At 43.8% G+C, this 26,219-nt stretch overlaps 2 protein-coding genes across 12 annotated transcripts in view; one reads left to right on the top strand and one right to left on the bottom strand.

Moving 5' to 3' along the window:
- LOC148053051 (uncharacterized) overlaps positions 1–11,161 on the bottom strand; it is a 100,259-nt gene extending 89,098 nt beyond the window's left edge. For 2 of the 5 annotated variants that reach the window (XR_015708204.1, XM_087774684.1), the window contains exon 1: positions 10,760–11,159. The gene's annotated coding sequence lies outside the window, so the exon portion shown is untranslated. Of the gene's footprint in view, positions 1–10,759 lie in introns of all 5 variants that reach the window. The other 3 variants (XR_015708205.1, XM_087774683.1, XM_087774682.1) reach the window with 3 other exon arrangements.
- Positions 11,162–11,326: 165 nt separating this feature from the next.
- The window catches only part of RALGAPA2 (Ral GTPase activating protein catalytic subunit alpha 2), a 139,304-nt gene continuing 124,411 nt past the window's right edge, over positions 11,327–26,219 (top strand). For 5 of the 7 annotated variants that reach the window (XM_087774665.1, XM_087774664.1, XM_087774668.1 and 2 more), the window contains exons 1-3: positions 11,327–11,721; positions 20,473–20,583; positions 21,229–21,278. In XM_087774665.1, coding sequence (XP_087630791.1) covers positions 11,616–11,721; positions 20,473–20,583; positions 21,229–21,278 — 267 coding nt within the window. In that variant the 5' untranslated portion in view covers positions 11,327–11,615. Of the gene's footprint in view, positions 11,722–20,472; positions 20,584–21,228; positions 21,279–26,219 lie in introns of those variants that run through there. The other 2 variants (XM_087774669.1, XM_087774670.1) reach the window with 2 other exon arrangements.

Here is a 26,219-nt window from a genome sequence, read left to right as displayed (position 1 = left end):
CTCCGTTTGCTTTGTGCCTGAACCAGCAGATGGACAAAAACCATGTGATTTTTCCGCCAGCATATCTACATTCTCAGTCGCTTCTATGCAGGCTCCCCCTTCCCTGACCTGGGAGCTGGAGAACATCACACGCAGCCCACCACCGTCGGAAACCACCAAGTACTACGGAGGAAGGTTGTGGTAGCCATTTATCCTAATTAAAAGGCCCCTTAGAGTGTATAAAGGTGCAGATTTACTGAACTTGGCTGTTTGCTGTCACGAGCAACGACACAGTCACACATCAACGCTTACCCTGAAGTACCTGTGATTGTCTACCACTCTGAACAGTGTACTACATGAATAAATAGAGGTTTCTAATTAGATTGACTGATCAAAAATGCATAATGAATTACCATTCTTCTTTTTTACAAAGCCAAATATTTTGTGAGACGAATGCCATCCTAATTTAAACCTTCAGCTTAGCATTCAGCAATTCCCCATATTAACCGTTGCCATTTCCCACTTCTGAAGTGCCGGCAGTAGCTCTGGGCACTGAGAGGCCATCGCCAGCCCGCAAGGAGAGACGGCCATGCAAGCTGCACCGCACTTCTCCAGCGTCCTGGTCCAGCACTGGTGGGAAGGGCAAACCTCCAGCGTGCAGCGTGGTGGGCAAGGACAGACCCTGGCCAGCCCCGACTCGTAACGGCGCCTTGCTGCATGTCCGACATCCCCCTTTTCATCCTCCCTGCTCCCCAGCGCTCGCTTTTCTCCTCTTTATTTTGACTTGGCTTACTGTCCCTGTTTGCCAGAGAATGATCGCCCCGAGCGAGCAAACCAGCACGGGGCAGGGTGGGACATTGCCGCGGAGAGGAGCGCGAGGCTGTCCGCAAACACGGGGTAACGTTCCTGCTCCGAAGGAAGAAGGGTTATCTGTGCCGAGTGTGACGGCCGCAGCAACCTCGCCCCCGAGCCAAGCTGCGGGCAGGGACCCCAGTGCATACGGAGAGAGTAGCCATCGACACCGCCGCCTTTTGCACCCACTTCTGCAATACACGCCACAAGCACCGATATGCCACTCGTGTCCCCAGAGTGACCGGAAAGGCGACGGTGCGGCTAGCACCGGCAGGGATCGCTGGACTCCTGCGCGGCGGCTGAGTGACGACTGCCACCCCTGCACATGCGCCCGCAGCCTTTGCTCACCACTCCTGCATGCACAAACGGAATCAAACAAGGGGAATGTTTATAGGGATGCAAGTCTGCAGCTGCAATTTACAAGTTCATTAACAGTGTCCCTGCAAAGATCATTTTTTTTAATTGGAGCCCTAATTAGCAATGAATTCTCATTATTTTTCATTGAAATCCCAAAGCGGCTTTGGCACATTCTCTTTGTTCTTTTGAAAACGGGGAAGTGGAGAAGCCTAGGGGAGATAAAGAAGCAGCTGATGATATACTAGGGGGCTTGTTTTCCCCTCGAGTCATTCCTTCAGTTTAATACATTTTGCAGCAATTTTACTTCTTATTTATGATTTGAAAAAATAAGTATTTCCATAAAGAAACATTAACTTCATCACAGTTGATTGCTACTCTCTGTGCTTCCCAGAAAGACGTGTCACTAGGGTAAGACGCACCCTGTAATGAGGCTGGATTCTTCTTTCACTCAGGCAAAATCTCCATTGACTTCACGAGGAATTTTACAAGCGCGGGGGCACAAATCCAGAAAGCGGCGATGAGAAAAGATCTGCCTGAGAAACAGCAAAGCAGCCCCCACAATTACAGCACGGTGGCTCTGAACAGGGAAATGTTAATCAGACGGAGAGGTTTGCCAAAACCTTCATTAGCACCAATAAGGTCAGGCCCCAGAGTGAGCATCTGGCGCCGGGAACCAACCTTGGCACCTCGGGGTTGTTTATGTGAGCCGCAAGGACTGGCTGCCAGCAAAAGCTGAGGGACAGGCTATTCCTCAAGCAATGGGCGAGATGCTTGGCATCACCGGGGGCACCCAGCTCTCCCCAAAGATGAAACTGCTTTTGCAGGGGGTCAGCTTTCCAGCTGGAGCAGCCAGTGCCCAGGGCCATGCCGGCTGCTGGGGGAGAGCGGAGGCTGAACTGGTGGAGAGGGGCTTCCTTGCAGCCTGGGGGTACGGGGTCCCAAAAAGCCTCCAAGCATTGGCTTGACTCATTAAAATGAATATCTGAATGCAGCGGTGTGCAAGGCGGCAGAGTGAAATCTTTACATCACCTCGGAATTAATGTTTTGGTATCACCCGGGTAAAGCGAGGTTTTCCCTTACTGAAAACTGGCAATTAGTCTAGCCCAAGAAGCCATCATCCCTTGCTAGTTGGAGGCACACTGACACTCTTGTTCTCAGACGGGGAAATACCTGGGCTGAGCGGTTACTTAAGGGCGTAGCAGCAGCACCCACGTCCTCGGGCAGAGGAGCAGCGCTCGTGCCTGGCCGCCGTTCCCTGAGAATTCACCACGTCTTTCGCCGGGTCTATCGCAAACGCCTACATTTGTGTTCCTACGGCTGTATCGGCCTCCCTGACTGTACAAACACAGCTCTGGGAGGCTGAGCTGTGCCTCGCTCCTGAGCAATCCCCCCAGATTTACTAGGCTGTGCTTATCTGACCCTCACTCTGCTAATTCTTCAAGAGACGTAAAAGTGAAAAGGAGTCCTTCAAGCAGGTATAAATGTAATTTTTCTTTGGTTTTGGCCTTTTTCATGGCCTGAGTGCCTTGGAAGGGCCACAGTAGAGACAAAAATCAGCCCCAGTAAATTTAATCACTCAGTTTTATTGCAGCTCATCTCACACCAGCCCTGCTAACAAGCAAATAATGAAAGAAAGACAGATTTGTTTTTCCGGCGGAAAAATGGCGCAGCGCCCCGTGGCATCTCTCCCTCCCTGTAGGTCACAGGGAATTTGCTGAACAGAAGCACAGAAATCTGCTGACGTTTGGAGGTGCGCCCTGCTCCCAGCCGCGCAGCGGCACCGGGGTGTCACCGGCTGGCTGCCACCTGTCAGGGGACCGTGGAAGAGAAGCACATCAAGAAACGGGTGACCTACGCAAACTCCGGTGATCAACGGATTTGGCACTGGAAAAGAGTCCAGCTGTGTGACTGTACCGGTATCTGCTCCAAAACCAGAAATGCTTCGGGCTCTTGACAAATTTTGAGACTTTTTTTCAGAGGGACGGATAATCATCACATTGTTTCCACAGTCCTTCTACAAATTATTTTGATAATAAAGGACCTCCTGTGACATTAAGTACATTTTAATTACAACATTGTCTGTAATGCATATATCTAATTGCAAATAATTATTTTATCATATTTTGTCTGTATGCCTGTTATATGCATCAGATATTATCTTCTGACTCAGTGGTACAGGTTAATTAAAATTTCTCTTTTAATATCGTTTCAAAGCTAACCACGTAATTTCATCTGAACACCAGCTGTGTTGGCAAAAATTATTTTTTATTATTTTTTGTCATGCTTGTCCATGGAGGAAAACCTGAGCCATTTCCGAAGGCTATAATTACTGCAGTGCTTTCTGCAGTCATTTATTCGCAAAAGAAGAAAAGAAGGAAGAATCTGTGTAACATCCGTGGCCAGCGGTTGCTTTGTGTGTTTCTGGTTTATTTTGAAGGTTTTTTTGTTCTCTTCCTTATGTACAGGAGAACTTGAGATCTTACCTTCACAAGGAGAATTTAACCTATTACATAGCCATTAGATAAAGTCTGGTTTGTCAGTATAAATTGCACTGAGGGTTAAGACAATCTGCATGGGCATTCTTGATGTCAACAAAGCTCAGCTTAAGGGTGATCCCAGTCAACTGTTTCCTTCCTTTTGTTCCTTAGAGTGATAAAGGGCAAACACAAGCTGAGAGAAAAATGAAAATATGGAAATACTGTTGAGTCAAAAAAAGAGAGCTTAGGTTCGATATATGGCAATATAAAAACCAAAACAAGAAAGCTGAGCAGAGGACAAGAGGAAAAAGAAGGCTTTTTTGGAGTCTGTGGGAGAACACTTCATCTGTAACTTGTACTAAAAAATGACCTTTACTTCTTACCCTCTGTGCATTATTTCTTAGGACCAGAAGTATTTCTGTAAGTCTGACCATCAGCATCTCACTGCTATTTAAGATCGTACCGCTGACATACTCTGCCTGTCTGTTCAGAGTCAGCTCCAGGAAAGACAGAGGGGTGAAGGCTGGCAGGGAGAGGGTTAAGACGTGTCCCCAAAAGCCAGGACACAACTAGGCAGCCGAAGGGGCTCCCGGGACCTCCGCCGATGCCAGGCGGGCAGAGGTGAACACTGCCAGGAGGAAATTGCTGGAGCTCTACCGAGACCACGAGTGACCTTTCCTCTTGGAGAGGGATGAAGTAAACAACACTTATCTCAGATTTAGTGCAGTTGAGACAAGCAGCACTTTATCTCTGTACCGCAGCACGCGGAGCAGGGAAGCAGAGTACTGATTTTCCTGCTTTTACGGTGTAAGCCATCTCTGTTTTCTTACTCCGGTCTCAAGTCGAGCTGTAACACCTCCTCATGGAAAGATCTCGGCCAGGGCAGTAGGTTATGGGCTTTCACAACTTGCCATAAACCGCTTCATGCACTTCAACCTTTTGCAAGCGTAGTCTGATCTCTCCTTAGTGGGTAGATATTTTTACTCCATGAAATTTCCTCATTCTCTGTGCCATTTCCTTTTGGAAGGCATCAAGGGACATGCAATCCATGTTCCTTCTATTTTGGATTTTCTTCCGTCCATAGACATAAATTCTTCTCTTTCCCTCTATACACAGTTTGAAATTCTGGCAGAAGGAAATCTGACGTCTTTTTTTGACGGCGTTTTTTTCCTGTCTATCATTTTTACTATATGAATGGCATTTTAATGTCTCACATGCCGCAATGGTTAGAAATTTTCCATCGGATTTTTCCTAAGCAGCCCAGCACCCAGAAGCTCCATTCCCTTTTACTGCCAGATTTCCAGGGTTAGGAACTTCTGGAAACCCAGTTCCCAATGACTACTCCGCTTAGGGAGACTCCTGCTCCCAGCTTTACGTGTGGTTTATTTCAGCACAGTTTATTTCAGCGCTGTCACCCACTCTTTGCCATCCTGCAGCCTACTGGAAGCTGTGCTCACAACAGGGCCAGGGCCAGATCCTGCCACCCCTCTGAAGGGCCACTGACCTCCGCCCTGCTGTGCCAGTCTCCAAGCCTTGTGTCTCGCCTGCCGCCTGCAGAGGCTCACACCCGATGCTGTAGCTATGGCTGGACGGAAGAATTTCACAACTTTACGCTCAGACATCTGCATCTGGTGTTTGATTCCTCTGCTGTATTTACAGCTTTTGCAAACGACCAGATATAGCAGACAACTCGTGCTGATCCCGTGACTGAAGACCTTCAGGTACTGTTACAGCCTGTGCCCAAAGGAACTGGACAAAACGCTGCTGCTAGTCCCAGTCCATACGCTAACCTAGACCTGCGTGTTGCAGCGCAGACCACTTTCAGCTTAAATTAGAACTAAATCCCTCTGAGGAGGAAGCACTTTTGTGTACCACAGAGTCCCGTCTGCTTTTCCTAAAGTAAATATTCAACTCCTATGAAGGAAGTATTAAATAAGTAACTCATGCTAAATAATTAACTATTTTCTGGGAAGACTGCGGGCTGTAGTGTGTGTATCTGAGAAGTCGGCATGCTTCTTCAGAAGACATCCTCTGCACACGCCGTGCACCTTTGAACTGCTCTTCTCCACCTGCCAGAAAAGCTGCGGCAGCAGTTGCACCTCTCCCGGCGCCCTTCGCATTGCCAGCCACTCCAACACTTGGCATCCGTGTCATTCATTAATTCATCTGCAACAGGCAAAGGACAATAAGAAACCCTTCGGCTGCCAGGTGAGAGTCACTGGGGGAGATCCTCAGCGAGTGTAAATGGACAAGACACCTTTGCTTTCATAAACCCAGCAAAACTCTGAACCTTTGCAGAAGCTGACCCACAGAAAGCAGTTTGCAGCATCCAGACTTAGGAAAAGTCAGGTGTGTATTAGAAATTAAGTACTAACCATATGGCTTTGAGTCTAAAGCAGTACCTTGTAGGTGCAGGGATCCATGCCCACATACCCTAGAGGAACACTGTTAGGAAAATAAAACTCAAACTCAGAGCCGGCTGGAAAAATCTTTTACACTAGTTAGTCATATCAAGACGGAGAGAGCGGAGTCTCATTTCCATACGCAGCACGCTGGCGCAGTACCAAAGCTCTGCCAAGCAACCGCACACTGCACCTAAGTCGGGAAGCATCAAGTGAGTTGATTCAAAGGCAGGAATAAGAAGCTAGTGTGCCTTAATGGATGTGTAAGACCAAGGATATGCAACAGGACACAAAAAATAACTTTCTAAATACAATTTGAAGCATTTGGTCTGAAGGACAAATAATCAGTACCGGCATGCTATGCTAAGGAAATGATTATCTCACCTGTAGATTACTTAGGAGGCAAGTCTCTCTTATTTACTTTTCCCCTACCCTTTTTTCCGGGCTCATTATAAAGTGTTATATTGACACAAGTAAGCAGAGAAGTTCTGTAATTCAATCTCTGTCATTAAAATTTCAGACTCAACAGGAAAAGTAACCTTGCCTGTTCATCAAGTCCAGTGAAATTCAGGTGGCCGCATTTACAGCTGCAGCGGCGGGTTTCACCTTTCCACAAACTCTGCAGCAAGAGGCAGAGTTTCTTACCACCGCCCGCCCTTGCTTTCGGCAGGTGAGAACACACATCAGAGATTCCACCCTACTGTGACTGAGGAGCTTAATGCATTAAGAGCACAGAAACGCAGGCCAACTCCTGCTTCTCCAACTCCTGCTTCTCCTGGCCCACCAGAGTCAAAAGAATAAAGCAAATGAGGCACATCCTGGTTTTTTATTACTTTGGCTGTGATTCTGTTCGATACGTTCTGTTATACACTATGGTAAGTCACTGCTGTCTGACCATCGACACGCGATTTGTGTCGTCTTTCTGATGTTAAATTTAGAAAGCAAGCACATCTTCAAGACGATGATAAGCAAACCCCCGAGACCCACAGCTAGCCTCCGCTCCTCAGGACTGCCACGCTCTCACACAACGCATCAGAAAGAAATGTAGCAATGGAACGAGGACAATGTGGGACATGCGCTTGTACCCTCAGGCCTTGGGTCACCCGTCCGTGGCAAGCCAAGGGGAGGAACAAAATGCATGAGCCGTGCAATTCAGGGATAGCGTGCCTGCCTGTAGCGTAAACGCATATTAATAATTTAGGCTGTTCTATTTTAGACTGGAAATGTGCTGCCCCTTACCTGTATCGCTTATATGCAACGGGTGCCTGAAATAGTAACTTCTCTAATAGCTGTCTGCAGGAACAAGACCACACCCAGCCAAGAGGGGCTGCGACTAGTAGCAGGCTTTCCTCCTCAAGGCAGACGCTGCAGCGACATTATTTTCAAGGTCATCATTTTCTCTTTTGCCTCTGGGGTCTTGGCTGCGCTACGACTTCCCAGAAATCTCCCCTATACGGATGTGATGCGGGCCTTCCTCCACCAGAGCCAGCACGAGCGGGGCTCTGCCCACCGCGTTATCCAAACCTACACACAGCGAAAAAGGCAGATGCCTGCACGAGGGAGTCATTTACCGAAATGAATACCGAATCCATTCACACCGCTGCCGTGCTTACGTTTGTGTGTTCAGCTCACTTAGGACGTCACATTGTGCTGTGACCTTTAAAAATTCAATTCTGTGATAAGTGATTACTGCTTTGTCCCCGTAAATGACTGCTTTATATAGATTTTACTTCAGATCCTGAAAGCTGAATGACCAAATCTCTTTCAGGAAATTATTGTACCTTAAGCATCAGCTTTCGGAAACGCATCATCTGACTTTCTGGGAAATTGCAACTGTTGTATTGTTAGAAAACACAAGTCATAGGATTTTACAAGTGGTTCCCCTACACAGGCTGAAATCATTGCTGCAAGTTTACTGGGATTTCTGGTTTGCATTATGCTACATCAACTCACAAATGAATCACTTGAAAAGTTATATTTTATGATGTTTTAACTAATAGGTTAAAGGTCAGTTGCGTATAATTCTGAGTTCCTAAAGGTATATATTCATTCGGGTGTATTTGCTTACCTAAAACTCAGAGGAGAAACTGTTAATGGGTTTTCACCTTGCTGCTATACTGATTGCTTGTTCGTAATAAAAAATAAAGGATTTTTACACCATGAAGATTAGCCAACACACGGTGATGCATTTACATGCAGAACAAAATATTGCCTCATGTTACATGACATGCAGAAGAAAATGCGAGTTAGAACATCCATGGTTTATCATTCAGTTTTGTACTGTGAAGATTCAGCTAATGCAAAGACCTATCAAAAATAAACAGGAAAATTGTCAGAAATCTTTAGGATAACTTCCATTTTAAAAAGCTTTTATTAGACCGTCTATTTCCAAGTAATATGCACTCTGAAAACTAGCAGAAAGAACTTTTGAGAAGCTAAGTCTCTCATCACACCCCATATGGAAGCATCTTAATTTCTGGGAGCTTTGAAATTTTCCTCGTCGCAGCCAAGTGGCCAAAACCCCTTCTCACAGGAATCCACTGAATTCTGTCAATGTTTTTCCCTTTACCAGCCTGCTTATTTCTTATTTCAGAAGTGCCACTAGCAATACAAAGATCAGATTTAGTCCTCATTTAAGCAGAAAGCACATTAACATTTTAACTGTAATGGCAGCAGGGTTGAATTCGCTCCACGTGCCCTGCGCTAGGCTTTTCAACGCTGCTGGAAACAAGAAGGTGGTCTTCAAACCTCCTCTGGTTGCTTGCAGCTGGATATCACAACATGTTTGCTCACCAGCGTCAACCCTCCAACCTCCAGATACGAATGTCCTGCCCAACAGTGAATTAACTCCCTACCATCTACACACAGCATCAGAGGCACTTTTCCATCTCTGCAGCTCACTGATGCACAAGAACTGAGTTTAAATAACCTTAATTCTGTGATTAAAGCACACAAGTAAAAACAAAAAACCGAACCCACTCTAATTATGCTAATGTTAAAAGACGCTGACTCACTGAGCTCTTCACGTGACCACATTTTCCAGGACCTAACAGGGAGAGAAAGGACCGCCCTCCTGGAGCACCACAATTGAACTCATGAAATCTATATTCTGTGGAGCTTTTCACGAGAAGAATTTCTGGCAAACTTTAAAACAGTGAGTGCCTAAAGCTATGCAGTTAGGTGCTGAACACCAAAATGCTTTCCTAGTTATCACAAAACGTATTAGACGTTAGAGCAGCTATATAATCACAATTGCTTTATCTGCAATAACAATGATTTTATTTTTTTTTAACAAAGCAGAAAAAGACAAAAACATGGAACGATCAGAAATTGCCAGAAGAGACAAACTGAAAGCTGTTGGTTTTCCAAGTCAATTAAAATAAAAGGGAAGGGGAAAAAAAAGAAAAAAGAAAAGAGCAAGCCAAGAGTTTAGCCACGTGCTTCCTCAGCCAACTGCATATATTGATTTGTGGCAATGAAAGGGGAAAGCTGGAATGACCCAATTCACTCTCCTCAGGAAGCTGCAGATACTCAATTTGCAACATGTGACCAAAAATTTTAGACAACTGTTGAAGATTTATCACTTTTCTAGAACGAGACATTATGTAACAGTGTTATGGGAAGAATATGCAATATGAATTACTGTAAGCCTTAAACGGACTCCAAAACAATAGACTACTAGGCGACAATAAATTCTCTGTGTCTGATTCCAAGGTCATCCGTTCAAAGTTTTTTGTATAAGAAAAAGGATTAATTTTTTTTTTTTTTTAAATGCTGCGTGTCAGCACTATTCCTCCTTCTATGACCCCAGGAAGCGAATTCTTAAAGAGCAGCAGGGATGCCACAAGGTTTGGTGACTCTACAGGGTAGCACTATGAGACACGGCCAGTCTTTGCTCTCCACCTTCCACAATCCAGCTGTGCTTCAGAGGGGGGAAAGCTGTGCCGTGGTCACAACCACGTCATGCGACCAGCAGCGCCCACGAGCACCGACTACAACACCCTTCCACCACAAACTCCTGCCGCTTGCTTATTGTTTATTTTGCCAGGCTAATTTTCACCCAGACCAGTTCCCTGATCTCGCCTGCCACGTGGCCATCCCAGGGGTGGCGTCCCTACCGCGGAGCAGCCGGGACCGTCCTTTTGCTAGCGGGACGTGTTAGGGCTCGTTGATGTGTTCTTTGGTGATTCCAGCCCTTTGCAGAAGAAACCATCCCCGAGAGGGGTCACAGGAAGCGAGACAGGGCAGTGATATATTTTCCGGTCCTAACAATAGTAATCCTTGGGACATTTTATTTTTCTGCCATGATTCACGGCCGAAAAATAATTTTTATAAATATATGATGTGTAAATTAATTTGTAAATAATTTTGCTAAAAACGAAGACGTATATGTGCAATTTATTTCTCTGAAACACATTGTTTTCTTTTTTAGGACCTCATCTTGCCTTGGAACTTATTAAAATTTACTTTTCTGGCCAGGATTTTTACTTAGAGGATCTGAGGGCCTTTAACTGAAACGCTGCTGGCTTCTAATTCTGGGGCAAACCCTGCCGTTGTCGCCAACTATGAATCTGCTCAGGCTTTTACCTTCGCCGCGTGTCACGGGAGTACAGACGGCACTTATTATTTACGCATTCAGAGTGCAGTTATTCAAAACATGAAGGTTCTTCCCATGAATAACCCCGAGCGTACCTAGGTGCCAATTCTCGACGCCGTGTCCGCTTCGAAGCCGCCGGCGCACCGCCCTGCCTCTGGCGTTGGCACAGCTCCCTCAGCTCCGCCGCGCCTCACGGGGAGCCCTGCCCCGGCCGCCGCCGTCCCCAGCCCCACGCAGAGCCGCACCTTCCACCCGGCCTGGCCTTGGCACCGCCACCTGCGGCGGCCTGGGGAGCAACGAGGCGGGGGCTGAACTGGAGGCGCTGGCGGGCCGCGGGCTGTGGAGAGCGGCAGCCCCGGGGGGACGGCGGCGGGCCTGCAGGCGCCACGGAGCCCGAGGCGCCGGCGGGGCCCGCGCTTTGCCAGCGGGGCTGACAGCCGGCCGCCTGGGCGGGAAGGCCCTGAGGGGTGACGTCAGGGCGACGCCGGGGTGACGTCAAAGGCGACGGCGCCCCGCCATCCGCGGCGCCTCCAGCTCCCGGCCTGCCCCGCGCGGAGCCGCCCGCCGCAGGCTCGCCGGGGGCTGTAGTCTTCCCGCGCGGGGGCGGCGCGGCTGCGCAGTGCGGCGGCGCGGGCGGGGCCGGGGCCGGGGCCGGTCGGCCGGCGGCGGGGCCGGCCGGTTCCCTGCTGGCACGCCCTCCCGTGCGGCGGCGCAGGGCGGCGAGCTCGGTCGCCCGGCGGGGACGCTCCCCTCCTCTGCCCTCCCTCCCCGCAGCCCGGGGCGGCGCGGCCGTAGCGGGCGGGGCTGTGGCCGCCCGTCCCCCGCACCTGCCCGGCCGCCGGGCCCTCAGCCCCTCCCGCGGACAACAGCCGCGCCGCGGCCCGCACCCGCCGCCGCCCCGCGGGGAGCCCCTTGCCCTCAGCCGCCGGGTGCCCCCCGCCCCGAGCCGGGATGTTCTCCAGGAAGGGCCACGCCGATGTCAGGAAATCCACCCAGAAGGCGCTGGACCCCAAGCGCGACGTACTCACCCGCCTCAAGCACCTGCGGGCGCTGCTGGGTGAGTGGGGGGCGGCCGGCGGGGCGCTGACCCCGCTCCCGCCGCGCCGTGAGGGGCGCGGGGTGGGGCGGGGCGGGGCACCCCCGCCTCCCCTCAGGGCCGCTCCGCTGCGCCGCGCCCCCCGCCCGGCCGCGGCGCGGGGCGCCGGGGGGGCGCGGGAAGCGCGGGAGGGAGCCGCCGCTCCCCTGAGGGGAGGCTGCCCGCCGGGGCGCGCCTCGCCGCCCTTCGCCTCCAGCCGTTCTGTAACGCTGTCGGGGCTGGCCGGGTAAGAGCTGTCCTCAAGACAAGAGCGAAACCGAGCGGTAACAGCTCCCCGTAGGCAGCCTTTGTTGAAAACACCCTTGCCTGCCTTCGGTTTCCTCCGCTTTCTTCACGCTGCCGTTGCTGTTTTGGGGAGCTGTGCGGGCTCCTGGCTGCGGCTGTTGGGGGGTGGCAGCGCGTGCCCTGCCAGAGGTACGGGAGCTGTCGGAGAAAGTTCCTGGTGCGTTTTGCTGCTCCTGGCTTTGGAAACGTGTGTCGCCCCAAGAATATTTGTGATGCAGCGTTGTTTTTTGGGTACAAAACAGTACATAAGCATGTTTCCCACAGGGTTCTTTGGAAAATCTATTCATAGAAACTGTTTTTGTCAACAGTGTTAATTTGTAGGGTTTTTTTTGTTTTTTCTTGTTGGCTTTTTCCTTTTTTTTTTTTTTAAACTTGAAAGGGGGTCATGTAGTAGTATTTTGTGATGCCCTTCCCATGTCTGTGGCAAGGTTGAACCTCTCTCTAACGTCGCCTCACAGCTGAAGCCTTAACCCTCGTCTTTTTATTCTGAACATTGAAACTAGTTGATGTATTTCAGCTGTGAGCTGTGGTTTGCAAGGATTTGGGTGGCCTCGTGTTCTCTGTTAGTCAGCAAACTGCAGCAGAAAAAGGCTCTTTTTAAGAGCTTTTGTGCACCGTCCCAGTTCAGGAGAATCAGTGGTAGCGTTAGTATTTGTTTATCTCATTTTAGATTGTCCTCCTGAGAAAGAAGGAGGAGAAAACGATCCGATTTGTACTTCTGGTGTGCTCTAATCATTTTTTAGTCTACTGTTTCAGTCAGGTTTGGCAGGTATGTAGCCGCCTCAAAGACGTTGTGCTGTGAGAAGTAAGCGGCTGAGGAGAGAGGGCAGAAGTTGGGCGCTGTATCTGCTGCCGAGGAGCTGCTCTCTGGTCGGTCAGCGTTCGCGCCGTTCCCCTCGGACCCCTACCTGCTTGCTCTCGGTGGTGTGGAGCGTGCGTGGAGCCCGAGTCGCTGCCCGGGAAGCGGCTCAGGCCTTGCAGAGCAAAGGTGCTCCCCGTCGGCCCTTCGCCCGGTACGTGCACCGAGGAGCCTCGCTGTGGCTTGCAGCGTGGGCTCGTCGGTGGTGCTCGAGATTGAGTTTGAGATTAAAAGCTTTTTCCTGTGACGTCCTGCTGGTAGGAGAAAATATCCAAAAGAAGTTTTGAACGTACTGTAGCGAAGCGAGGAGCTTTTGTGGTGAGGACGCTGAGTGTGATCCTGAGTGGGAAGAGTAGCGATTAGTCTCCCTTGGGATGGTCCCTTTGAGAAAGTTGTACTCTGTGAGAGCATGGAAACAAATGATTAGAAGAGCCTGTGATAGTTTAGCTCGTTATGGGCATCTTGCTGATTTTTTGGGGACATGTTTCTTACAGGTGTGAGTAATCACCACTCTGATTTAAAGATGTTATTCCCCTGTGATCTACTGCATTTAAGTAGCTAATCTGAAACAAGACACTTTTGTGGGTAATTGATTATTGGGAAAGTGCTGGACAAATCTGTAAGTGGTCTTGTGTCCCACTCTCAAAGTGGCCGGGCCTTGCTCATCTTTTAAGCAACAATACGTGTAAGTTCGATACGCCCAATCCATAGATATTGATGCTTCACGATTTGGACTCCCAAGTAGAGCAATTCTGACCGCTGTGCCTGGTGTTGGGAGACGAGAGGCTCACGTGTTAGAGTCCCTCGGCACCTGCAGTCTTCACGTTTTCTGTGAACAGCATTGAACCTTTGCTTTGGAGTTAGCTGGGAGTGAAGGGTGTGTGACAGCTCTGGTTAGAAATTCCTCCTATTCTGTAAGTGTATGTAAAAAATCTCCATAGTTGATGGTGGTCAGTTTGGTGTTAATCTCCATCTGGGGAGCAAATGTGTGCATTTCTTGTATATAAAGGTATATATTACATTATAATATGATAATGTAATATATATGTTATCTTATACATAAAGGAGGTATATAAAATAATTTGTTTGCTTGTTGTTTTTGTGGGGGAGTTTTGGTTTTTTTTAATCGTACCATGTATCTAAGTGCCTAAGGACAGGAATTTGAAAAGACAGGAGAAGATACCTTTACCTGCATTACGATATGCCTTTCAACTGTGTACGTCTTACTGCTCATGTGCTGCGCAAACAATATTAAAATGATGTCAAGTTTCATTGTAAAAAAATTTTGGGAAATTCTTTGTTTATGAGATGAGGTTCAGAATGTTTTGTGAAACCATCCTGAGAAAGAGTGGTCTAAGAGACTGTAGCGCGAGCTCGCAGACCTTGCATTTCTTCCTTTTCCACAAGCCTCACTAAAATAAACGGACTTGAAATAAGAAATATAGCAACTTTTTGTTAATGTTCCCCTTTCAGCCTCTCAGAAAGACACGCCTGAAATCAAGACACGACTAGTTTAAGATGAGATACTGGATTTGCGATGGCTTTTGGTTATACCCATCTTACGGGCGTGTTACGTTTTTGTGTGCCAGTGCGGTACAGAGGAGGTTGTCAGGCTCCTGTGACGGACCTGACGGGTGGAACAAATGGAAAAATACGGCTATTAGCGTGACGAAATTAATTTATGTCCCAACGCAGATGGTACAGAAGGTAGCGTTGTCTGGTGGTTTTCTGTAAAGAGACTTATTACCCAGTTGGCAAGGGGGGAAAAAACACACTCGTCACTTCTCAGGAAATAGCTTTTCTTCCAAGTGTCTGTTACATTTGGAGATAGCGACCTGATTTTTTGATTAAACTTATTACTGAACATTGGTTTTAAGTGAAGATTGTTATCAGTGCCAGAGGGCTGGGTAACATATTAGTGGCTTATTGGCTGAAGTGCTGTGATACGACAGCTGGCTGTCTTCTAGTGGATATGTTTTATTGCAGGGACTATGTCAAAGCAGGCTCCGGTTATGTTCCCGAGATGTCTGCTTTTGAGAACATCGGTGTAAACATTTTAGATAATACGGGATTGGCTTTTTGAAGATAATATCTCCATGGATATCATTGCAAGTGTGTGTTTTATGGTATTATTCAGCACAGAAAATGAAGCAACACATGGTAAGAACTTCTCCTGTATTTAAGGAAAACAAAGCTTTTGGTATAAAGGCTCAAAAACAGTTGGATATTTCTTTTTTTCTCTTTTTTTCCCCCCACCCCAATGTGGCACTTCTTGTGCTGGCCAGGGGTAGGAGTGTGCGTGCCTTAGTGTTGCTCCCACCCCAGTCATTTCACTCCCCGTCCCCAGCTACTTCAGTCAGGCCATAGTGGCACATGTTCTCAAAATAACTGTTCCTGTTTTTGTGTTTCCTTAGGAGATGCCATCTCTTCTTCCTTTGTTAGTTTTAAATCACCGGAATTAAATTGTAAACAAAATGACGGTTACTCTTCTGAGATCCTACTGATGCAGGAGGATAATAATCTGAGAAAAGATAATAGGGGAGGGTTGAGGGAAAGGAATGTGTGTTTCTGTAAATAAGGGGTTGTGTGAGCACCAGGATCAGTAACGCCCAGTTTTTGATTCCTTCAGGTCTCTTAACTGCTACTGTAAGTTTGCCCAATACCCAACCTGAAAGAAAATATTCCCTTTAAAATTGTGTTGCTTGTAGCATCTCTCAAGTCTCTAATGCCCTTTAGGATCTGAGTTCCTGCTTCTGTGGAGTCATCTACCTGCATGACAATACAAAGCACTAACCAGAATGATAACATTGTTTTTAAAGTGGATGTTTGCTTGTGTTAGGTAAATGACCAGGAAATTTCCTTTTTTTTTTTTTTTTTTAATCACTGTAAAGAAGTACTAACTTTGAGAACTTTTGTAAAGTCAGTAGGAAGTTTTTTCCAAATACAGGGTGTGGAAGTGTCAATAGCGTGGTCTTTATTTAGGATAAACTTGAAAAATAATGGTCTCATAAGTGGTGGTGGCGACATGCAAGTTTGGCTCTTTCACACTGATTGGCCATAAATGAAGCCCTCTACAATGTTTCCCAGAGTAATTTTTATGGGACTTTTTTTAGCATAAAAATGTATCTCTGCTCTTCAAGACTTTGTTTCTGTGGCTGTATTTCCCTTGAATTTTTCTTCTGGTTTCAAATATTGCTCTGTCATGACACAGTATCTTTCATGAGTAATGGTGCAACAGGAACAACAGCTACTGTCTGCTGTGGTTCTCCAGTAATCTAGATAATGTCACTCTTTGCTCATGCATAAAATGGGATGAAGTTTACGTTTTTATTTCATGAAGGTGATGAGCCTTTTCTTCGTGGTGGTGTTATTCTTACTAATTTCAGAGTGTGATTTGCCCGAGAACTTTGTTCGTTTAAGGCTGGAAATTAGAAAGTCGGTCTGTAGGTAGTCTCTGTGAACAATCTCTGGTGATGTTGGCCGCCACCGTTCACATTACACTTAGAAATAAGGAAAAACGGGAGCTTAGCCATTGCTGCTATTGAATATGCTGCGAGCTGCCTGGAAGATGACAACAATTAACTTGAATTAAGGGGCTGGATTTTCAAATTTTTTTATACTGAATAATCTTAAGCGTGATAACCTTGTTTTGAAAGTAGCACTGATTTGGTGGAGTTGCCAAACCCAAATTGTCCTACAGATTTGTGTTGATGCTGAACTTTGATATTTGCCGGGGTGGGTTGTCAGACCGTGTATGTGCTCACGCTTGTTTTTGAGCGTACTGAGGGACTCGGTTGTGCATCGGAAGACTGGGTGCCGGCCTGTGTTCAAATTAATAACGTGCACCTCGGAGCCTGTGCTGTGGCACTTCGCTCCTGGATGCGTGCGTAAAAGCCGAGCTGTTTTCACAGTTACAGTACTTTACACGTATTTCAACCTGTCACTGAAGAAACTGTCGCTTGAATCCTGAACTGGGAAATGGCAACGTTTCGTGCTTTGGTGTGTGTGTTAGGCGTGCTGCTGCCAACAGATGTGGGGTGCTGCGCCTGTCCCTTGCTTTTGTCCTTTCCTCTGTTGAGCAGTGGACAAATACCTGGTAGACCTGATACGGCTATACGCAGACTTCAGTTTAGATGAAATACGAAATTTGTTAGGTTACCAAGCGTGATCCTTAATCTTTTTCTTTAAAACATATAAATTAAGAAAAAACATGTTTTTCATTTAACTCCCTCAATCAAACATGAGATAATAAAGGAGAGTAGTGGGGTTTTTTAGTTATGGCGCTGTCTTGGTTTGCACAGTTCTGTGCAGCTAGATTAATATAAGCTTAGTAGAAATTTTCATTTAGAGGCATCCAAAAGTGAATGCTTCCAAACTTCTTGCTGAATTTAAAACAGTCGTTGTTCCTTAGATTTCATGTGAAATTTGAGGTGTTAAAGTTGTTGTAGAAATTGTTCTAATTGGAGGTTTTTTTAGTAATGGTATGTTTCCATGCTGACATTCCTTTGAAAAAAAAAGAGGGAAAATTATCTTCTAGGCTTTTATTTAGCACTTAAAGCTCTAATCTGAAAAAGTGTGGGTGTTTTTTTTTTTTTTTGAAGGTAAGTAAAAATTGTATGTAGTTTCTGGGGTGAGGCTAGTAATAAAAGTTTATCATTAACTCGGGTATGACTGCAAAGTTGTCTCTTCATCTCCTTTAATTTTTGTAAGTCCTCGAGATGAAAACCCCTCAGGTTTGAGAGACCTTTGTGTAAATAACATAAAGCCAGGTGACTTTGGAAGTTCATGCAATTAAGGGAGGATTTCTAACTACTTAAATGCTACTACTTAAGGATTATTGTCCTCTCTAGATTTTTTTTTTTAATACGAGGAAGAGTAGTGAGAGCTTGACAATAAACTCAGATTCTTATTAAATGGTACCGGAGTAGTTTGTTTCCCTAAATTTTAAGCTTAAGTAGTAAGGCAAGTAAGGGTGACTTGCAGTCACCTAATGAGCCAACTGTTTCATACTTTCTGTCGAAGAAATGTCATGTGTACCCTCATGAGTGTTTCACTATTTCCTTTATGTTGCTGTAACAGCTGTAAAGTGTTAATCAGAAGCGTTAGCCAATGGATCGCCTATCCTTGTTTGGGAAAGGGGGTTAGATTATACGGGTTTTTGGAAAGCTGCTGTGTATCTGATGGCTGATAATGTTTGCCAGCTTGCCCTAGATTTTAGTGCTCAGAGTTTTGAATTCACTATGTGGCTGTTTTCAACAGTAGTAATCTGAGAGCTACTTATCAGTGAATATAAAAATACAAATACCTGCAATTGAATACCAACCTTGCTGTTTCATTTCCTTGAATGCTTATAAATACATCTTCAGTCAATGTGATTTGCCAAAAGTCAGTATTTTATCTTAGTATCTTAAATAAAAGCGTGTGAAACTGTCATTGATGTTTTCCATCTGAAAAACGGAAGAATGAGCCTTATCCTGTACAAGTTAAACATATGTATAGTAGCGATCCAAGTTACTGTCTCTAGGTTTCCTGCCAATGTTTAGTAAATCCTCTTGAGAAGCAGTCTTTCTTGTCATGGTCTCTGCTTGTCTGTGATGATCGGTTTTTGGTGAAATGGGTGGGAGAAGCGGGGTTGTGGGGAGAGCCGAAGCGAGAGCAGTCAAGGAGCGTGAGACGCAGATGTGCTTGCCGTGGTGCTGCCTGTCTGGAGACGCTTTCCCTACAAGCCGGCGTGACGCAGAGGGGAGAGGGACCGCTGAAGGGCTGTTGTCCCCAGCTTGGCTGGTCCTCCTTCCAGCCAGAGATGGATGTAGTGGGCAAAGCCATCGCCCACCTCTCCCGTGCCCAGAGGAGCAGGGTGAAGCATTCATGGCCAGTGCTGCTTTGCACTGCTCGTCACCGTGAACACGTGCACGGTGAAGGAGTAGAGAAATGGTGTTTTCTTAATGTATGCAAAAAATAAGGAATTCGGTAGTGAGATGCCCAAGAAAGCTGTATCTCTGACTCGGCATTGGAATTATTAGGTATGTGGCTTATTCATTATATTTTGTGTTATTTTTTTTAAGTAAAATGGGCAGTGGTATCAGGATGACAACTTGCATGCAGAATTGTAAGAAAATCCTACTTTCCAAGTGAATATCTACCCTTAAGGTAGTAATCGGGAGGATTGTTGTTGGCCTCTTTTAAGGTTAGGAATTGTTTTCCTGTATATCTTGCAAAGGGATATAAGGAACAAAATAGTTCAATAGGAAAAGGATGTAGCTGTAAGAATGCATACTTACATGAGAATAACAGATGAGTCACCATTGAAATGCCACATTTATAGAAAAGGAGAATCTACTTTTTTTGATTAGGCAGTTCCTTTTTCCTCCTTTCACAATTTAAAGGGAAAGTTTCCTTTTTGTTTAGATTTTAATGACCTCATCCCTTCATATGAAATCCTTGTAAATGAAAGCCTTGTTTTCTCCTAGAGTTGTATTTAACAGAATGCATTCATAGAGAGGAATAATTGCACTTAGCTTGCAAATTCAAGACCAGTAGTTTGTAGGAAACAAATATCATGTAAAAGAGTTTCCGTGCACTGTTTCTGTAGTACAAGCAACCAAACAAAGCCTTACTACTGAAAAGGTATTAATTTTATTTAAAAAAAAAAAAAACTCAAAAACCACCACATTGTCCAAGGCTAAAGTCATTCTTTCTTCTGTAGTTGTATGATATTATTAGGTCGTCTTGTTGCAATCAGCTTTGTTTTCTTGATTAATAAATGGGTTTCTTGAGAGGTGAAACTTCCGTGAGAGGACATGTTGTTAATAGTTCTTGCCCTTTATCCTCTTTTGGGCGGAATCCTCTATCTTTGCTTGACCAAATCAGTTACCATAAAGAACAAACCGATGAAGTTAAATTGCGTTTTGCAAGTATCAGGTTTAGAAAACATTAGATTTATTTTCTTCTTAAAAAAGAAACTTATTTCAAATTTGAGACCTAAGTTAAGGGTTAGGGAGGTGATGCGTGCTTGGGTTTCCATTCTTCTTTAAAATGAATTGGAAATATGATACTTTCTGAATTGATCTGCTTGTCAGATAAATTTAAGAACTGGATTTGCAATTTGCATACAGAAATCCTTGGTGGTGGTGGTTTTTTCCAACAGTACCTGCTTGTTTTGATGATACAGAAGCCATTTAGATAGCTAAGACACATCCCATCTTTTTTCTTTTTTTCTTTTCTCTCTCTTTGTGCTCTTTCTCTCTCTTGCTCGCTCTTTGTGCACTCTCTTTTCTCGCTCAGTTTCCCCTCCTTCTGGGTGTTTTTCTTTTATGTGTTTTTCTTTTCCTTTTTTGAAAACAGATGAACCTAAGCCACACTGCAAACTTTCATAAATTAAGTGAAAATGGAAATTTCCATATTTTACTCGCAAGGCTGGAATCACAATTTAGTATAGAATATGTAATGAAGTCACTAAAATTGTTTCGTATTACATTCATTTCATTCTCTAATACTAAATTTGCACGAAGACAACAATTTTCAGCTTTCTGATGTTGTGTAATAACTCCGTTTGTTCCTCTTTTCAGATATTGTGGATGGAAGTGACCTGAAGCAATTTTTTGAGAACAATTATTCTCAAATTTATTTTATATTCTATGAAACCTTCGTAACACTGGAAAATAGCTTGAAACAAAAAGGTGAGTTTTAGAGTTTTTCCAGCAGTTGAGTCAGTTTTCCCTCACTGTTCTCAAATCATTCTATTAGAGCTTATCTAATGATTATATAGTCCACAATTATCTATATTTGCATGAGTAGTTTCATGCATTATTAATTAGTATTTTAATTTTATGGTATCAGAAGAGACGAGCATGGCAAATTGCTCTCTGAAATGTCATAAGTAACTGAAAAGAATTCTAAATACAGTTTTATGGGTAAGTGTCATTTGAGCACAAAAATCAGGTCTTGTGCATCTATATACATCCCCTCTCATCTTGTTTTGAAGTATTGAGGGCCTTCATCCTACAATTAAGCATATGTCTGCTCAACTGAACCATTGCCAGAGATCCACAGAACAAAACTCGACGTTGAAGATATGTCGGTAGGAATGGCTGTTTGCTTGGAGATGAGGACAGCAGCTCTGGGACTCTCGGTGTCACTCGTTCATAATCAAGAGAGAGAGGCACCAAAGTTTGGAAACATCTTGCTCTTCTGATATTAGATAAAGGTGAAGAAAAACAAACGGGTGCAACGTCTTTGACTTCAGTTGAATAACAGCAGCGTAATTTCGCCGTCTGTCTCATACCGTATGTTTACGGTAAACAATATTGTTCTCTGTCTTGCAGGGAATAAATCACAAAGGGAGGAGCTGGACTCCATTCTCTTTCTTTTTGAAGTAAGTTTTCCAAACTAATTTTTATTTTAAATCTCGTTGTCATTATGTGCTTACTTACACCTTTACAATGAGGGGTGAAACCAGGTATCAATCAAATGACAGTGGGTGTCCGTGACTATAGAAGGTGAAAGGCAGAAAAGAACTAGGGTGTGCATTAAGTTTTCAGATATAACAACAATAAAAAACGTATTATGCAATGGGAATGTTGGTTGAATGAATATCCAGAGTTAAGATATTTTATCAAAATGACTTGAAAATCATACAGTAATGTATCTCTCCTAAGGAACTGAGGATCAACTCTTTGAAAATGTCCTGTTGCTTTTCAGTGGAATTTGGGAGGAAGTGATCCATGGTTGCGTAGCCTGTGTTATGCTAAAACTGTCAAAATAGTGGTGTTTTTTTTTTTTTTTTTAAATTAAATATGTTCTTGCTTCTGTATTTTATGGGGGGCTAGTTCAAAACAACAGTACTTTTTCCCTATGCTTTGTCAGTATAAAGTTCAGTGTTATGTTTATTTTGAATGTGTCACAGCAGGAGTTTGGGCTCTACTCCTTTCAGATGGAGGCATCTATTATGATTGCAGTATTTGGTCTTGCAGCAGAAGGAAAAAAAAGATAAGAGTTGTCAACTACTGCATATCAGTTTGATGTGACTGTGTGAAATGTTAATTTAACTTTTTTTTTTTTTTTAAATTCAGTGGAGCATCTTTTACTTCCAGAAGCATAATCTTCCCAGCACTGGCGGTTATAGCACTTGCAGTGTCTAGGGAGGAAATATTAGCTAGTTAACTTTTGCATAAACAAATTAGGATGTCTTTAAATTAAAGAAGAAGAGACTGTGATAGATCGTTTTCCAAGGGACCTCTTTAATTAGAGGTACTACCTAAATATATTTGGATGTGAGAAAATATCACTGGACCAGATGAAAGCCTAACATATAAAAAAGTTTTTATAATGCACACCAGAAGTCCGCATAAGACTCTACCTGTCTGTGAAGTCAGAGATCGGTGGTGCCTTTAGTTGTTCTTTTCTTTAACAAGTCATTACGTGAATAACTGGTCTGATTTCTTTCTTAAGGGTAAATACACACATCTTCTGTTGATTTCTCTTTGTTAATCCAACTACTAACTTTTCACTTGAGTATTGCATCATAGAAATGCTATCTTTGTTTATGTTGTGGGTTGTTTTTTGGTAAGGGTGGTAGGAAAAAAAAAAACTTGTAATGGGACTCTAGAAATTGAAATTAAAACGAAGGTTAAATTTTCTCAACTCTTATCCCTCTCTCTAAAAATGGAAAAAAAAACCCAACCCAAACCAAACCAAAACTCTCAGAAGTCTATGGCTTCATTTTTTTGCATTAATGTATAGTTTGTAGTTAGAATAATATTTATATTGACAATAAGAATGATGCCGTTCAGCCTAACATGCCTGTAATAGGAAGAATGGCCATGAAAATGATGACATGAAATCCTGGATTTTTGTGGTCTCATCTTCTGACTTTTAAGATGTAACAAGTTCATTTCCCTTTTCTTCTTCTCCCTCCCTTTGCCCCTTTAACTACAAGACTGCATTTTCAGACTGAAATCTGAAAATCAAATTGTGTTTTCTGCTACTTATGGTATTATAAAAGAGTCTGCTTTAGGATTTTGCATGAGGCAGTGTCAAAGAACACGAGCTCATATATCTGCTAGGACCGTATTTGAGGCAGGAGAAATTCTTCCTCCTCCTCTCTCCCCACCCCCAGTGGAGAAGGTATCACCACATTTACTGAGCAAGGCTGTGCAATTTAATTGTAGCTCATTAATACACTTACTCTGTGGTCTTGAATAAGTAATTAAATTTCTGTGGGTATGTCATTGAATGGAAAATAACTAATGCTTACTCACCCAGTTAAAGTGAATAAATATGTACTCCTGTGTCTTGAAAATGGGTGGCTAATAACTGCCCGTTTAATACCGCTTAAAAACATGAGGAGAACATACTGTATTAAGAAAAAAAATATAGTTATGTATGAACAAAGTATTGCTTTGGGTCCTGATCGAGGAAAACTATATTATAGCCTAGTCATCATCAGCTTTGAGGAAGAAGAAATTGTTCAAGATATTTGTGTGAAATTCAGAGCGATCCGCTTCGTGCTGTTTATCTCCTGGAAGTAAGTTTGCAATCCATTTAGAACTCCGACACTTGATAACTTAATGCATTGTAGGAAAACAGCTTTTTAGAGGGCCTTTTAGCGCACAGAACAAGAATACATCAGTCTGAACACAGGACAAGAAGACATGCAAATGCCAAGTAATTAAACATTCGTATTGTAAGCCATAGGAAACAAAACTAATTGATTGTTAAGCTTGCCATATTTAATGTGATGTCAGTGTGAGCCAGAGGTTTCATAGCGTTTTCTTCTAATTAGCTAAATAGGTAATTACTTAGGATTAACAAATCCTGAATCCAGGTGCTGAGGGTTAACAGTTTAGAAATCAGTAAAAAAAATTATGAAAGGAATTGACTTGTGCCTTTTCTGGTGTGGTTTGGTGGGTGTTTTGCTGCTGTTCTTGAGTGACACCTAGTGTGTATATTAAGCAAAAGTAACAAATGCTTTGAAAACTAAGTTGGGTCAGTTATAATTTACTGAAGTCTTAATTTTACACATCAGCTACATAGCTTGGCCACTCAACAATATCATCGAACGATGTATTAATCAAAGAAGAAATATTAATCAAAAGGGAGTAACAGGAAAGGTTAACATTTCATTTTGTAAAGTGCTTTTTTACAATTAATATCACAAAGTTCTTAGATCTAATTTTATATTCTCTAAGGTGCTTTGGCCTTGTCTTTTTCCAAATAGATATTCATTAAATGATACAGCAGCTCTAATGATCTGTATTATTTTTCCCTGTTTCAGCTAAAGGGCTAAAATGGTGTGAAAAACAAATTTGCTTTTTCTCTGGTAAGGCTTAGTTATCTGCAGATTTGTGGTATATTTTCAGAACATGTTAGTATTGTTTCTTATATCACTGTTCTCTCTGATTTGGGGGCATTGTTTGTTGTAGCTGTCAGCTGAGCACCGTGTGTCCCAGAACTCACAAAAGGTGCACTACATTTATGTAAGCTTTCTGGGTCCTGTAAAAGTATTATGCCATCATTTGATTGTGAAAGCTTGGGTTTTTTTTTTTTAATAGTAAAGTATTTTTTTTCTTGCAGCATCAGATACTGATTCCTCTGACACTGCATTTTTTTTGCATCTGTGATGAAATAAGAGCAGGCTGATGGTTTTGGTATAATACATAGATCAATTTCTTTCCATTCTCTATAATTATGCTTTATTAGTTAAGAACAGCCACATCTCTCATGCTGATGCAGTCATAAAATTCATTACACTGATTTAACACTTTGACTGTATGAAATATTTTGTTCTTAGAATTTTTCAGATACTCTCTCTAATGTAGTAAAGCTTCCCGAAGTCACTTAGAGTAGCTGCTGTTGTTGCTAGAAGTTTTTCAGATACTGTCAGGGTAGATCAGGTCTCGCTGCAGTTTTGTAGCTAGCCGAGAAGGTGGGTTAGGTACTCCCACCTCCCACAGATGTTACGCATGCTGAAAGCTTCTCAGTATGCATGCTTTTACTTGCTTGTTTTTTACCAGTGCACATTAATATAACACAAAGTGCCTTTGTGTTTTAAAGGTCCTTATTTATAAAAGCATACTGTGTTTTTTCATATAGTTAGTACGAAGAGGTTTGTTTATGCTGTACTCTGTTAATTTCTGTAAGTCTGTGCTCTGTATGTGAGCAGTGTGAGTCCCTGGGTCCGGACACAGAGTAAGCACAATTTTATTTTTTTTTTTTTTTTTTTTTAGGAATCTACAGAATTCTAACTCTGGAAAGGTATCTACTGTAACTCATACTGGTCTTGCTGTGATTTTTGCTTCTAGACCCTTTTATCTGTCAGGCCTAGCCTTCCTCCGTATGCCTCTTGCCCTGCCGAAATGAGGAGAGGCTAGCTGTGGTTATAAACAGGAATAGGCAGAGCAGGCTGTTTTGACCTTCCTTAGAAGTTCAGCAGCAAAATTTTACTGTATCGTTCCTAGGTCTGATTTGGAGTATCCTGAGTATGTACACAGCAGGTGGATTTAAATATTAAGTGGATATAAAATAGAATACGAATGTGCTAATAGTCTCTGCAGCGTTCGTATTATACACGCTCAAACTCACGGTCTGCTTTGGCTTTTGCGTAACACTAAGCGTTTTTCCAGAGATGATAATCAATAAACTGTTAGAAGTCGCCCAGCCATACCTTGAGCTCTTTATTTTGTAGTAGTAGCTGTTGGTTTTGATAGAGTATAGTTGTCCTTAGAAGCACATCTAAATATAAACTACAAATGGCTGCGTAATCAGAAGATTAAGATGTGGCATAAATCCATTGAAACATGGATTGGTCCGCTATCAGAATGTGAATGTGACGATTACAGAAGCAGCTGGATAGCCTAAATTTATTACTGCAGATGTGCACAAGTTACTTGTTCTGCGAATGCTAATGATAATTCAGTATAGGTTTATAATTGGCTATAGCCTGTTAGCAGCCCTTCCGAAAAGTAGATTACAGACCATGCACAGTAAATAGCCTGCATGTGTCAGAGGAACACCTGCTGTGGTGCTGGGTGACCAGATCGCTCTGTGTGCTGATGCAGCTTAGCAATATAAGCTGCCTTTCTAGTACTGCCTAGTAGTGCACATAAGTATAATTTTTAAAATATGTAACTTTGGTTCATTCTGGACTAAGATTGCTGTGGGTATTTTAAATATCGAATTCTTCCACCATATTTTAGGTCTACGCTATATAGACTACAGTGTGAATTGGCAATGTTGGTTAAGCAGCTTAAAACAAATCTCAAAGCCAGCGGTGATTTTTAGCAGGTCTTTTTCAATTTCATAAAAACCTCCATCA

This window comes from Nipponia nippon, unplaced genomic scaffold, assembly GCF_047370975.1.
Source record: "Nipponia nippon isolate SJK-2023a ecotype South Korea unplaced genomic scaffold, ASM4737097v1 scaffold_4, whole genome shotgun sequence".
Taxonomy (NCBI): Eukaryota; Metazoa; Chordata; class Aves; order Pelecaniformes; family Threskiornithidae; genus Nipponia; species Nipponia nippon.
The sequence above is the reverse complement of the archived record's forward strand: the minus strand, read 5'-3'. Positions and strand labels throughout refer to the sequence as shown.